Raw genomic sequence first — 12,555 nt, forward strand, 5'->3', positions numbered from 1 at the left:
TAAACCTTCATCTAAAGTACAATAAAAAAAAGAAAAAAGATACTCCTTCCAGACTACGCCATCAATTGTCCTATGGTAAAATCACCATAAAGTTATGAGCAAAAAAAAAAAAAAAAGAAATTTTATTCAGCATATGTTCCAAAGGCACACGTGAGACAAGCATGCTGCCAGAACCATGTCTGCCAAAGTTCAAGGAATGTTACAGAATCATCAGTATACATTAACATTACAAATGGGTAAAATCATTAAAAATTTCATCTTTTCACAGATTGGCTAAAAACTGCTAAATCTCATGATTCTACTGGTACAAATTTCAGTAATGACAGTCAGGAGGGTCTTCACTGGTCCAACAGATCTTAAAAAAAATAGAAAAAGAGTGGAACATATGTGGGTCTTTTCTGCTCTGAAGTATTTGTTTATGTTAAAATTTCCACAGAAGATGTTTTCTAAGATTGTCCTAGCTATTGTTTTTACACCTCAAGGCCCAGTTGACATGTCTTTATGAGCCCTTGTGAGTCCAGCTCCAGCTGGGTCACATTCTTTATACTCAAGGACAGGGAATAATGGCTCCAATTTCATCTCCTAAGCCAGAATGAAATAGTAATTAAAGGAAAAGGAGAAAAATTTTAAAAAAGCTTCTGCTCAGTTATTAATAACGTTGTAGCTAATAACGTAATTCAGTGTAGATTTTATAAAACAATTTTGTTAGGATTTATATAATCTAAGAAATATTATATTTAAGCAATTTGCAACTATATTTACCACATATTATTCTGTGATTAAAATTGACAGTAAACATTACTAAGAATTCTGTATGGTCTGGTACAAGAGGAGGTCCATGTGGGGGGTGATACCACGAGTTACCGCACTTGGTGACACCAACGCTAGTGACGCCACCAGAAATTAGACCAAATTTTAAAATATGTCACAGACACTTTTTCCTGATTTGTTTTCTGACATTAATTCTTTAGCAGTATGGAATCAAATTTTTATTAAAAACATTTTACTTTTTATTTCAAGAAGCCTTCTGTTGGAATTTAAAAATTCCTGATCCAAAATTAATCTGCTAGCAGTTTTTCTTTTTTTTCTCTTTTACCCAAAGGGGCTAATCTGACTTTTCTTTGGTGTTCCAAAGAACAGACCGTAACAAAACTGTTAACCTGTGATTAAATGAAAAACACTGAACTTCTTTAAATTTTTAGAGACTCAAGACTGCAGTTAGGGAGAGGGAGCAATATTTTAATTTTAATCCTTTTTAAAAGTTAACTCAGTAGCCCTTAAATACTTCATCACCATGGAAACGTGTCTTTTTTAAGTAAAAGTTAAGTGAGTTCTCCATTCTCTAGGTTTCCTCTAGCATGAAGAAACGTTTCTCCTATTTGTAAATTGTTTATTAAACCACAGAGCAGTCAAATGTTGTTATTCTTTTTAATACATGATTATATTTTTAACAGTAGACATTTTTAATTTGTATGTAGTCAAGTTTACCATTCTTTTCCGTTAGCGTTTCCAAGTTTATTGCCATACTTAGATTGTAAAAACATGCCTCGGCTTTTTTTCCAGCACATTTTTTGGTTTCTTTTTTAGATTTCAATCTCTGACCCATCTGGAATTTATTTTGGCGTTAACGAGGGAGGGGCGGAGGGAGGGAGCCAGCGCCTATCTTTCCAGATGGCCGGCAGCCGTCCCAGCGCCATTTTACCGACCGCCTGTCCCGGGTTCTGAGGAGCAGCCCCTCAGGGGCCCCCGCCCGCCAGGCCTCTCGCGGGCTCCGTCCGGCTCTGCCCTCCGCCGGCCGCCGGGACTACCTGCCGAGCGGTTCCACGCCCGCGCGGCTCCGGCCCGCCACAGGGCGGGGGACGTCCTGCCTGGGCCCGGCCGGCTCTCCGGCGCCACCGCCCGTCAGCCCGAAGCCTGGGCGGGGCGGAGGACGCACCCCAGCCCGCCGAGCGCAGGGCGGTGCCCCAAGCCCCCGTCCCTTCCCTGTTCCCACTCTCCTTTTGCCGCCCCCGCCCTCTCACTCCCTCTTCGTGCCCCACTCCCCGCGCCCGCTCGCCCCCTACCCGAGCCCCGAACCCCTCCGCCCCAAGCCCCACCCCTTTCCCGGCTGTCGCCGAGGCCCAGCCTCTCCTTCACTTCAGCCTGCGGGGTGGGGCTTTCCCAGAGAAAATTTGAATAAAAGGCGTGTCCGCTGCCGTTATTTGCATAGAGGCGGGGCGAGTCTTTCTGAGCCGCCTCACTCGTATGGGGCGGGGCCCCGCCTTATTTGCGTGGAGCCGGTGCCACTTTCTCTTCGAGCTGGCTTCCCTCTGCCTTCCGGTCTCACTCGCTGCTATGGCGCCGGTGCTTCCGAAGCGGCGGCGAGCCCAGGACGGGTCTGCAGCCGGCGCCAGGGCCCCCTCCACGCAGCCGCCGGCGCGCTTCCCCGGCGTCACCATCTACCTGGCCGAGCCGCGCATGGGCCGCAGCCGCCGGGCCTTCCTCACGCGCCTGGCGCTCTCCAAAGGCTTCTGCGTCCTGGACGAGTACAGGTGCGCGTGGCCAGAGTGCGACCGTCGCTGTCCCACGCGCGGGTCGCTGTGCCGTGCTGCCCGACCCGGCCCGGGGGCTCGTGTCCAGGCGGCGCTGCTCCCGGCACCAGGAGTGGCGCTCGGCGAGAGTACTGCGGCTCCCCGCGGCGGCTGGCCGCGTCCTCCAGGGGCCAGGGGGTGATGCCAAGGGACTCTGTACCGACGGCTCCAGCTCAGTGTCTGGGGCCCTAGCTCTTGAGTTCAGCTAGCTCTTGAGAGGTACCTGTATCCTTATAATGCCGGAGCACCCGGTGGGGCCGGAGATGGTGGTAGTGGAATACAGACGGGATACCCGGGGTACGGCGTTTTAGAGCGGAGCAGCTGCTTTCGCGTAAGGTGGTTTCTGTGAGGCCTCTTTACAGCTGAGGATATTGAAACTCAGAGATCTGAAATGGCTTGCACGCAGCTGATGGAAGTGGAGGGGCACCGGAGGTGTTTGGATTTCTAGTTAGTCCCGGCACTTCATGGTCACGTGGCCTTTTTTCTGACCCTGTTTGCTCTTCTGTGGTGGTGGTGGTAGGCGTCATCGAGTCCGTTCCAACTCATAGCGACCCTATGTACAACAGAAGGAAACACTGCCTGTCTTTCGCCACGCTCACAATCGCTGTTACGCTTAAGCCCACTGTTGCAGCCACTGGGTCAATTCATCTCATTGAGGGTCTTCCTCTTTTTTGTTGACCCTGTACTCTACCAAGCATGATGTCCTCCAGGGACCCATCCCTCCTGACAACATGTCCAAAGTGTGTAAAATGCAGTCTCGCCATTCTTGCCTCTAAGGAGCATTCTGGTTGTTCCAAGACAGACTTGTTTGTTCTTTAGGCAGTCCGTGATATATTCAATATTCTTTGCCAACACCACAATTCAAAGGTGTCAATTCTACGGTCTTCCTTATTCATTGCCCAGCTTTCGCATGCATAAGATGTGATTGCAAATATCATGGCTTGGGTCAGGTGCACCTTAGTCTTCAAGGTGACATCTTTGCTTTTCAACACTTTAAAGAGGTCTTTTGCAGCAGATTTGCCCAATGCAATGTGTCTCTTGATTTCTTGACTGCTGGTCGGTCCCTTTGGTGTTGATTATGGATCCAAGTAAAATGAAATCCCTGACAACTTCAGTCTTTTCCCCATTTAACATGATGTTGGTTCAATGTCCAGTTGTGAGGATTTTTGTTTTCCTTATGTTGAGGTGTAATCCATACTGAAGGCTGTGGTCTTTGATCTTCATCAGTTAGTACTTCAAGTCCTCTTCACTTTCAGCAAGTTTCTCTTCTGTAACAGGGTGTCATTACCATTTAGGGTGTTCTTCAGGATCACTTTCAGAATCAAAGGAACACACAGAGGCCAAAGGTTTTATAAAGGGCCATGTGAGCATAAGGAGTAATTATTAATAAATAGCGATTGGAATCTCTTTTCCACTGCTAGCAGCCTTTCTGCCTGGGGTGAGTCCCATCTTGCCCTGTGGTCCAGACTGACTTCTGGAGCCTCTGAGTCTGCAGCCTCCTCTCCAGCCAGGGCTGAGACAGTGATTTGAGTGAGGACGTCCTAAAGGGAGGGAACCAACAGTTGCAAGGAATGGTGGCCGCAGAGGAAATGCTGAGAGCACCAGAGCTGGGGGTACCCACAGATTTGAGGCTGGGACAGCCAACAAACCAGAGCCTGGTCCCTTTGCACCACTTCTTTGACTTTTTATTAAACATTCCCAGGGACCGCTCCTGTGCCCAACCCACTCAGAGAGATGATAACAGTTAACACTACATAGCAGCTTACCATGTCCCAGCTACTGTCCAAGCCCTTTTGCTTCCTAACTCATTTCAACTTACAACAACGTGACAAGGCAGGTCTGTGATTACCTCTGGTTTTCAGAAGAGAAAATTGAAGTACAGAAGAGTACAGCAAGTACGTGGCAGAGCTTGGGCTCAGACTCCAGCAGTCTGGCTCCAGGATTTGTGCCTATACCCCAGCACTTAGATGAAGACCTGGTCCTCAAGGAGCTCTTTCTCTGGGGTGGAGGGGGGGGAAGACAGACAAATTCACAGAGGCAGGCTGGGTTTGTGAGTGAGGCTGGAGACCACAGTTCTGTAGCTGCTGGAGTGGTGGTGGTGGCAGTTGGAGAATGAGTAGATACTTGCCAGGCAGAAGGGACAGCAAAAACAAAGACAGAGGTGCAGAGGAAGTAGGAAGGATGGTGGGGCCTGGACAGGGCTCTGGTCCTTACCTTCCTCCCCCTTCCTCTGGCCCAGCTCCGAGGTGACACACGTGGTGATGGAGCAGACCTCGGCCATGGAGGCTGTCTGCTGGCAGGAGCGCCAGGCGGTGGCTGCTCCCTCAGATTGGACCCTGTCAAAACTGGTGAACATGAGCTGGTTCACAGAGAGCATGGCTGCGGGGCAGCCTGTGCCCGTGGAGTGCCGGCACTGCCTGGAGGTGAGCAGGGTGCAGGATCAGAGGTGGGCAAGAGACAAACCCCTGATGCAGGCCACGGCCCAACTGGGACACAGGGAGATCTGGCAGCAGTGCCTCAGTATCCTTCAAACAGTATGAGCTCTGCCCCAGACCACTAGGGGGCCGTCAAAGCCAGTGCTGGGGCCACAGGAGGGCTGGGATTCTCCATTCTCAGCACTGGTGCAAACTCTTGGGATTCTGCTTATCTTTAGCATCTTCGAGCCTTTTTTCCTCACCGAGTGGTTGAGACTGACCCTGAGTGAGATGACCCAAGGGTCAGCAGGAGCCCACCCCAGGATGCTTTGAGGTTCATGGCCTCTGTTCCACCTCGGTACTCCTGGGCACGGCACAGCGGGGCCTGCAGGTGTGGCTCAGGAGCCAGGCTGCCTGCATCCAAATCCTGGCTCTGCCTGTGAGGTGTAAGGCATGTCCTCTAACCCCTGAGGCCTCATGTCCCCATCTGAGTCCCCAGCCCACTCAGTTGGGAGGACTTGGGGAGATGGAGCACACACAGCAGCCTTGCAGCAGCAGGAAGAGTTAGTATTCTGTTAATATAGGAGTCATTGTCACTACTGCTCCTGATACCCCGGGCTGGTTGGCAGGGCTGCACCTCCCTCTGCCCCAGGCCTCGGATATTTTGTCACCCTCTCAGAGTCTGTGCACTCTGTCCTATAAGCCCAGGAGCCCGAGGATGACTACCCCGGGATAGGCAAAGCTCCTGGGAGCTGCCTGGTTCCGTTGCCAGATGTGCATCATGTCCTGCATCCGACTCTAGGCCCTGTAGGCCTGCGACCTTGTGGTGACCCATGCATTGCCATCCCCAGGTGGCCAAGCCCAGGAAGGGGGCCGCCAGCCCAGCATGGGTGCCACCTTACGCCTGCCAGCGTCTCACGCCTCTCACACACCATAACGCCAGCCTGGTGGTGAGCCATGGGTCCCCAGCCTCCCTGAGTTGGGGTTTCTGCCCTGTCCCAGCCCCGGGGGTGGGGGCTGTGGGTACAGGTGGGTGGTAGCTCAAGAGTTGGCACTTGAGGAGGCTTGAGGCAGCCTGCTTACCCAACCCCTGACCACGGATCCTTCCCTACAGGAGGCTCTGGAGACACTGGCAGAGGCAGCAGGCTTCGAGGGCAGCGAGGGCCGCCTCCTCTCATTCCGCAAGGCAGCTTCTGTACTCAAGGCCTTGCCCAGCCCCATCATAGCCCTGAGGCAGTTGCAAGGGCTCCCCTACTTTGGAGATCACTCCTCCAGGGTTGTCCAGGTCAGTGCTCACCACACTGAATGGGGCACAGCTGTGAAAGGGCTTGGTCTGGATGTGATTGGATGGGGGTAAGAATCATGGGTCCCTCTCCCAGGAGGCCTTGGAGACTGGTGTAAAAATCACGTGGGGACAGTGTCTGGCCTCCTCCAACCCCACAATGTGGAAGGAGAACCAGGATCAGCAGCTGACCACATGAGGTGGAGGCCAGATAAGCTTCCTCTCTGCTCTATTTTTACCAATTCTGACACCAGCATCCCTCACACAGCACTCTCTACTTCTCTGCTGGGTTCGATAATTCATTGCAGTGGCCACACAGAACTTACAGACCATGCTTACTGTTATGGGGCTTATTAGGGAAGTAACAGTCACAATTCAGGTTCAGGAACCCTCTGGATATAGTTCTTCCATGACAGCTTCTTTCCAACCGTGCTCGCAGGCATGCCTCTCCCTGGCCCTAGGCCTCTCCCCAAAGGCACTTAGCTTTCTCTCTCCATGGGCCAGGAAGCCCACGGCACCATCTCCTGCTGCTGGGTCTCTGCTGCCATTGCTTCTCACAGTCTGCAGGGTTACAGCTTGCTATCTCTCTCTCTCTCTCTCTCAGTCTCCTGCTTCCAGGAGCTTGTCAGTGCAGGGATCCCGGGTCCAAAGGACATACTCTCTGCTCCTGGCTGTTCTTTCTTGGTGGTGGTAGGATCCTCCTCTCTGCTCTGGAATTGGCTCCCTTTTAAGGCAAAACTGACCAATTCCCTTGTTGGGCCACAATTACCCTATCACACAGTCCTGCCCAATCACCTGGGTAGGAGTTAGAAGACCATTGCTAGAAAGGCCACACAAAAGTGATAAATTACACAGCACCTGGTGACATAGAGAGTGGGTGACTTAGTGGTTCAGAGCCCAGCCATGGAGACAGACAGATGGGGGTACAAATGGTGGCTCCAAGACTTTGGATAAAACACTGACCTCAGATTCCTTCACGGTTGTACATTGGAGACACACCACTTACCTTAGGGCATCACTCTTGTTATCATAATTGTCAAACCCAAACTGCCCAGAAGTGTGGGAAGACAGAAACCACGTAGGAGCACCACTTTTTTTTTTATTAACTTTTATTGAGTTTCAAGTGAACGTTTACAAATCAAGTCAGTCTGTCACATATAAGTTAATATACATCTTACTCCTTACTCCCACTTGCTCTCCCCCTATTGAGTCAGCCCTTCCAGTCTCTCCTTTCGTGAAAACTTTGGCAGCCTCCAACTCTCTCTATCCTCCCATCCCCCCTCCAGACAGGAGATGCCAACACAGTCTCAAGTGTCCACCTGATATAATTAGCTCACTCTTCATCAGCATCTCTCTCGTACCCACTGTCCAGTCCCTTTCATGTCTGATGAGTTGTCTTCGGGGATGGTTCCCGTCCTGGGCCAACAGAAGGTCTGGGGACCATGACCGCCGGGATTCCTCTAGTCACATCCAGACCATTAAGTATGGTCTTTTTATGAGAATTTGGGGTCTGCATCCCACTGATCTTCTGCTCCCTCAGGGGTTCTCTATTGAGGAGCACCACTTTTTAAAATACTAAGTGTCTTAGTTATCGAGTGCTGCCATAACTGAAGTACCACAAGTGGGTGGCTTTAGTAAACAGAAGATGATTCTCTCACAGTGTCGTAGGCCAGGAGTCCAAATTCAGGGCGTCAGCTCCAGGGGAAGGCTCTCTCTGTCGGCTCTGGAGGAAAGACTTTGTCATCAATCTTCCCCTGGACTAGGAGCGCAGGAGCCCTGGGTCTAAAGGACGCACTGTGCTCTTGGTGCTGCTTCCTTGGTGGTATGAGTGCCCCTTGTCTCTTTGCTCTCTTCTCTCTTTTATATCTCAAAAGAGATTGGCTAAGACACAATCCAATCTTGTAGATTGGGTCCTGCCTCATTAATATAACTGCAACCTAGCCCACTTAATTACCATCCTAGAGGTAGGATTTACAACATATAGGAAGATCACATCAGCTGGCAAAATGGTGGACAATCACATTGCTGGGAATCATGGCCTAGCCAAATTAATATACATATTTTTGGGGGACACAATTCAATCCACGACACAAAGCATTTGAGAACCAACACTTAAAGTTGTCCTCTTGTATGCTTTCATTGCAAAGAGATATGGTGACAAAAAGATATTTTTAAATGCTTTAAAAGTTATGCTTTTAAATGAAGCTGTATGGAATTTATCACATACATTTGATTGTGTACTTGTTATTCATCTGAGAGAGGATTCATCTGACCTGGACTCTCCAGCTGTAACTCCAGGCCCCAGGGGATTTGAGGCTCACAACCTGGAGCCTCTGCCCCCTCCAGCTGCATGGCAGCAGCTTCGTTCATCCTCCCTGGCACAGCCTCCTGCTTCCCACAGCCTCCATTTCCAGGGCCCCCCCAGATCCATAGACTATAAAGCCCCCTTTATGCAGGGTGCTGGAGGGGAATACCCCAGTCTTTGGGCCCCAGCCCCACACTGATGTCCTGTTCATCTCTTTCTCCCCAGTCAGGTTTCTATGGTGCCAAACATATCTACTGGCATAGAGTTTTATGTTGTTTCTCTTCCCACAGGAGATGCTGGAGCACGGAGTATGTGAAGAGGTGGAGACGGTGCGGTGCTCAGAGAGGTACCAGACCATGAAGGTGTGTGTGAGGCAGTACTAAGGTCCAGGGGCTGGTTCTATGTCCATGGAATCCCTCCAGGGCCACTGCACTGACAAATAGCCCCCAAGGAGCACAGCCCTCCCAGTTTTCCCCTGAGATTAGCAGCATGGTCTGTGTGCTGTGCAGAGAGCATGAGCAAGCTGGTGGGCCATATCAGGGTGTCCTCAGGAACAGTTTCTGTCAGTTTATTTTTTCTTTTGAATGGACCACACTTTCTTGTTTCTTTGTATGCTTTGTGATATTTTGTTGTTATCAAAATGTGAACATTTGAATATTATAATGTGATAACTCTGGAAATCGGATTTGCCCCTTTTCCCAGGGTTTGCTCTTCTTCATTGTTGAAGGCTACATTTTTTTACAGTTGTCTGTTTAGTGACTTCTCCATACTTTTTTGCAGAGACTGCATTTCTTGTCATGTGTGATCACTTAAGTCTCTGTTCCTTTAGCTTCTGTTCATCTAGTGTTTTGACAAAAACTTTTTGAACACCAGGAGCTAAAAAAAGAAGAGAAAAAAAAGCCTCTCTCTCAGTCTTTGACGATTGCCTCTGTGCTGGCACACTCCTTTTACACTTAGCCAGGCTGTTTGCAACTTTGCCTCAGCCTTCACTTGCTGCTTTCCCTGAGCCTGGAGAAAGCTTAGGGTCTTTTCAGAACTTTTTTAGGCATGCTTCCTGCCCTAGACATGCACATAGCTTTCTGCATTCCTCAGTATACTTAGGTGCTTGTGACTGACTTAATTTTCCGAAGAAACTGCCTAACTTTTCCTCCCTGACTTTGGCTGCTCTATTGCATGTCTCAGTTATAATCTTCTCCCGACTTTGGGTGCTCTGTTGCGTGTCTCAATTATAATTTTTTTCTTTTCTTCTGCTATTTTGTTTTTTGTGTGTCTTATACCTTCTTTGCCTCACATTTCCTCCAATACTGCCAATTTTTGTATTTTTTCATATTGGCAATGAACCATTTTAATTCTCCTTTCCTTTTGTATGTATTTTTTAGATATTTTCTTTGTGGTTACCACACACAAAAAAACAAAAAAAACGTTGCTGTTGAGTTGATTCCGACTCATAGCAACCCTAAGGGACAGAGTAGAACTGCCCCAAATGGTATCTAAGGAGTGCCTGGTGGATTCAAACTACAGACCTTTTATTAGCAGCCATAGCTCTTAACCACTATACCACCAGGGTTTCTCATTTAACCTCTTACATTTATAACAACCTGGTTTAAATTGGTACTGACTTAACTTCAGTGACATACAGAAACTATACCTATATTGTTCCTCAGGAGCCCTGATGGCGTTGTGGTTAAGAGCTGTGGCTATGGCTGCTAATGAGAAGGTCAGCAATTCGAATCCACCAGCTGCTCTTTGGAAACCCTATAGGGCAGTTTTACTCTGTCCTATAGGGTCGCTATAAGTCAGAATCAACTCAATGGCAGCAGGTTTGGTTTTTGGTTTTTTGTACTGTTCTTCACACCCTCCCCCAACTTGTTTATGTTATTATCACCTATTACATCTTTTTACATCATGTGGTCTTACATTACATAAGCTTGTACTTATTTTTTATGCATTTATCATTATAAAGGATGAAGAACATAACAACTAGAAATACCAAGCAAAAATATTTTATAACTTGCCCTTGGAATTACCTTTAATGGAGATCTTTTTTCTATGTATGGCTTCACGTTACTGTCTAATGTTCTTTTTTTTCCCATCTGGAGGACTCCCTTTAGCATTTCTCATAGGGCAGGTCTAGTGGTTACGAATTCTCTCAGTCTTTGTTTATCTGGGAATGTATTAATTTCACCTACTTTCTTGAAAGACAATTTTGCTGGATATAGTATTCTTGGTTGACAATTCTTTTCTTTCAGCACTTAAATAATGTCGTTCCATTTCTTTCTGGCCTCCAAGGTTTCTGAGGAGAAATTGGTGCTTAATTTTTTTTTAATGATATATTTAATAATATCTTATTGAGTGTTTGGTAGAAATTTACACAGCAATTTAGGTTCCCATTTGATAATTTCCACACAAGTTGTTCAGGAACAGTAACATTTATCACAATGTGTCAGTGCTCTAATTATGTTCTGTTTGTTCCGTTTCCAGTACTCTAGTTCCCCTGCCCTCTTATCTTATCATCTTTGCTTTTGAGTAAGTGTTGACCTTTTGGTCTCATACTGATGGTTTTTAAGTAGAGCACCCCATGGATAATATCCTTTTTTGTGTGCCACTCTGCTATTTCATTAAAAGGTGATCTCAGGGAATAGGTTGGGTGCTAGGGCAGTAGTCTCAGGGAGTGTTCTGTTCTCTACTGTTGCAGTTTGTCTGGTCTTTTTTTTTTTTTTTATGAGAATTTAAGTTCTCCATATTTTTTTCCCATTCTGTCTGGGACCATCTATTGTGACCCCGGTCAGAATGGTCTAACAGTTCATCACCTGGTTCTTCTGGTCTTAGGGTAGCTGAGGTTGTGGCTTATGTAGACGTGCTTCTTCTCGGAGCTTTTGGTTACCTTCTTACTGTTTTGCTCCTTGTGAGTAGAGACCTGCAATTGTGTTTTAGGTGGCTGCTTGCAAACTTGTAAGACCCCAGATGCTACTCACTTCACTAGGCTGCAGATCAGAATTTTTGTTAACTATATTATGCCAATTGACTGAGTTGTGTCATGAGACTATGATCCTAAGTTTTCAAACTCAGAAAACCAATCTTGGAAGGTGTTTAGTTATGTCTGTGGAGTATCCGTATTTGTGTTTTCAGTGAATATATGTGTCTGCACCCATGTATTTGTATTTTTTTTTTATAGGTACTTCTGGAAACCCTGGTGGCATAGTGGTTAAGTGCTACAGCTGCCAACCAAAGGGTCGGCAATTTGAATCCGCCAGGCGCTCCTTGGAAACTCTGTGGGGCAGTTCTTCTCTGTCCTATAGGGTCACTCTAAGCAGAAGTCAACTCGATGGCAATGAGTTTGCTTTTGGGGGGAGGGGTATTTACTGTGAATAAAGCTGGAATAGGTGTGCATATGTCTGTTCGTGTCACTACTTTTAGGACTATAGGGTATATACCTAGGAATAGGACTGATGGATCATACCTAGGAATAGGACTGATGGATCATAGGTTAGTTCTATTTCTCATTTTTTTGAGGAAGCTACATACGTTTTCCATGGTGGTTGTACCATTTTACAGTCCCAGCAGCATGGATAAGGGTTCCAGTGTCCCCACATCTTTGTCAACATTTGTTGTTTCTGTTGTTTTGATCAGTGCCGTTTTTTCCAGGGTGAGATTGTTGTTTTGATTTACATATCTCTAACGGCTAGTAATTGTGAACATCTTTTCATTGGTTGTTGGCTGCTTGAATGTCCTCTTTGGTGAAGATTCTGTTCATGTCCTTTGCCCATTTTGAGATTGGGTTGTTTGTTTTTCTGTTGTTGAGTTGTTGTAGTTTTCTGTGGATTTTAGAGATTAGACCATTATGGAATAAGTTGTTTCTGAAGATGTTTTTGCCAGTCTGTAGGTTGTCTATTTGCTCTTTTAATAAAATCTTCTGGTGAGCATAAGTTTTTAATTTTTATAAAGTCCCATCTATTTCGTCTTCTTTATTTGTTCGTTTGTTAT

The 12,555-nt window shown here is 47.4% G+C and overlaps 1 protein-coding gene across 6 annotated transcripts in view; it reads left to right on the plus strand.

The window, feature by feature from the left end:
• Positions 1-2,271: 2,271 nt before the first annotated feature.
• The window catches only part of POLM (DNA polymerase mu), a 32,486-nt gene continuing 22,202 nt past the window's right edge, over positions 2,272-12,555 (plus strand). The window contains exons 1-5 of one of the 6 annotated variants that reach the window (XM_023558589.2): positions 2,272-2,531; positions 4,810-4,993; positions 5,836-5,934; positions 6,099-6,269; positions 8,862-8,933. In XM_023558589.2, the coding sequence (XP_023414357.2) occupies positions 2,335-2,531; positions 4,810-4,993; positions 5,836-5,934; positions 6,099-6,269; positions 8,862-8,933 (723 nt within the window). In that variant the 5' untranslated portion in view covers positions 2,272-2,334. The remainder of the gene's footprint in view (positions 2,532-4,809; positions 4,994-5,835; positions 5,935-6,098; positions 6,270-8,861; positions 8,934-12,555) is intronic. The other 5 variants (XM_064290276.1, XM_023558584.2, XM_064290275.1 and 2 more) reach the window with 5 other exon arrangements.

This window comes from Loxodonta africana, chromosome 8, assembly GCF_030014295.1.
Source record: "Loxodonta africana isolate mLoxAfr1 chromosome 8, mLoxAfr1.hap2, whole genome shotgun sequence".
In the NCBI taxonomy this organism is placed as follows: Eukaryota; Metazoa; Chordata; class Mammalia; order Proboscidea; family Elephantidae; genus Loxodonta; species Loxodonta africana.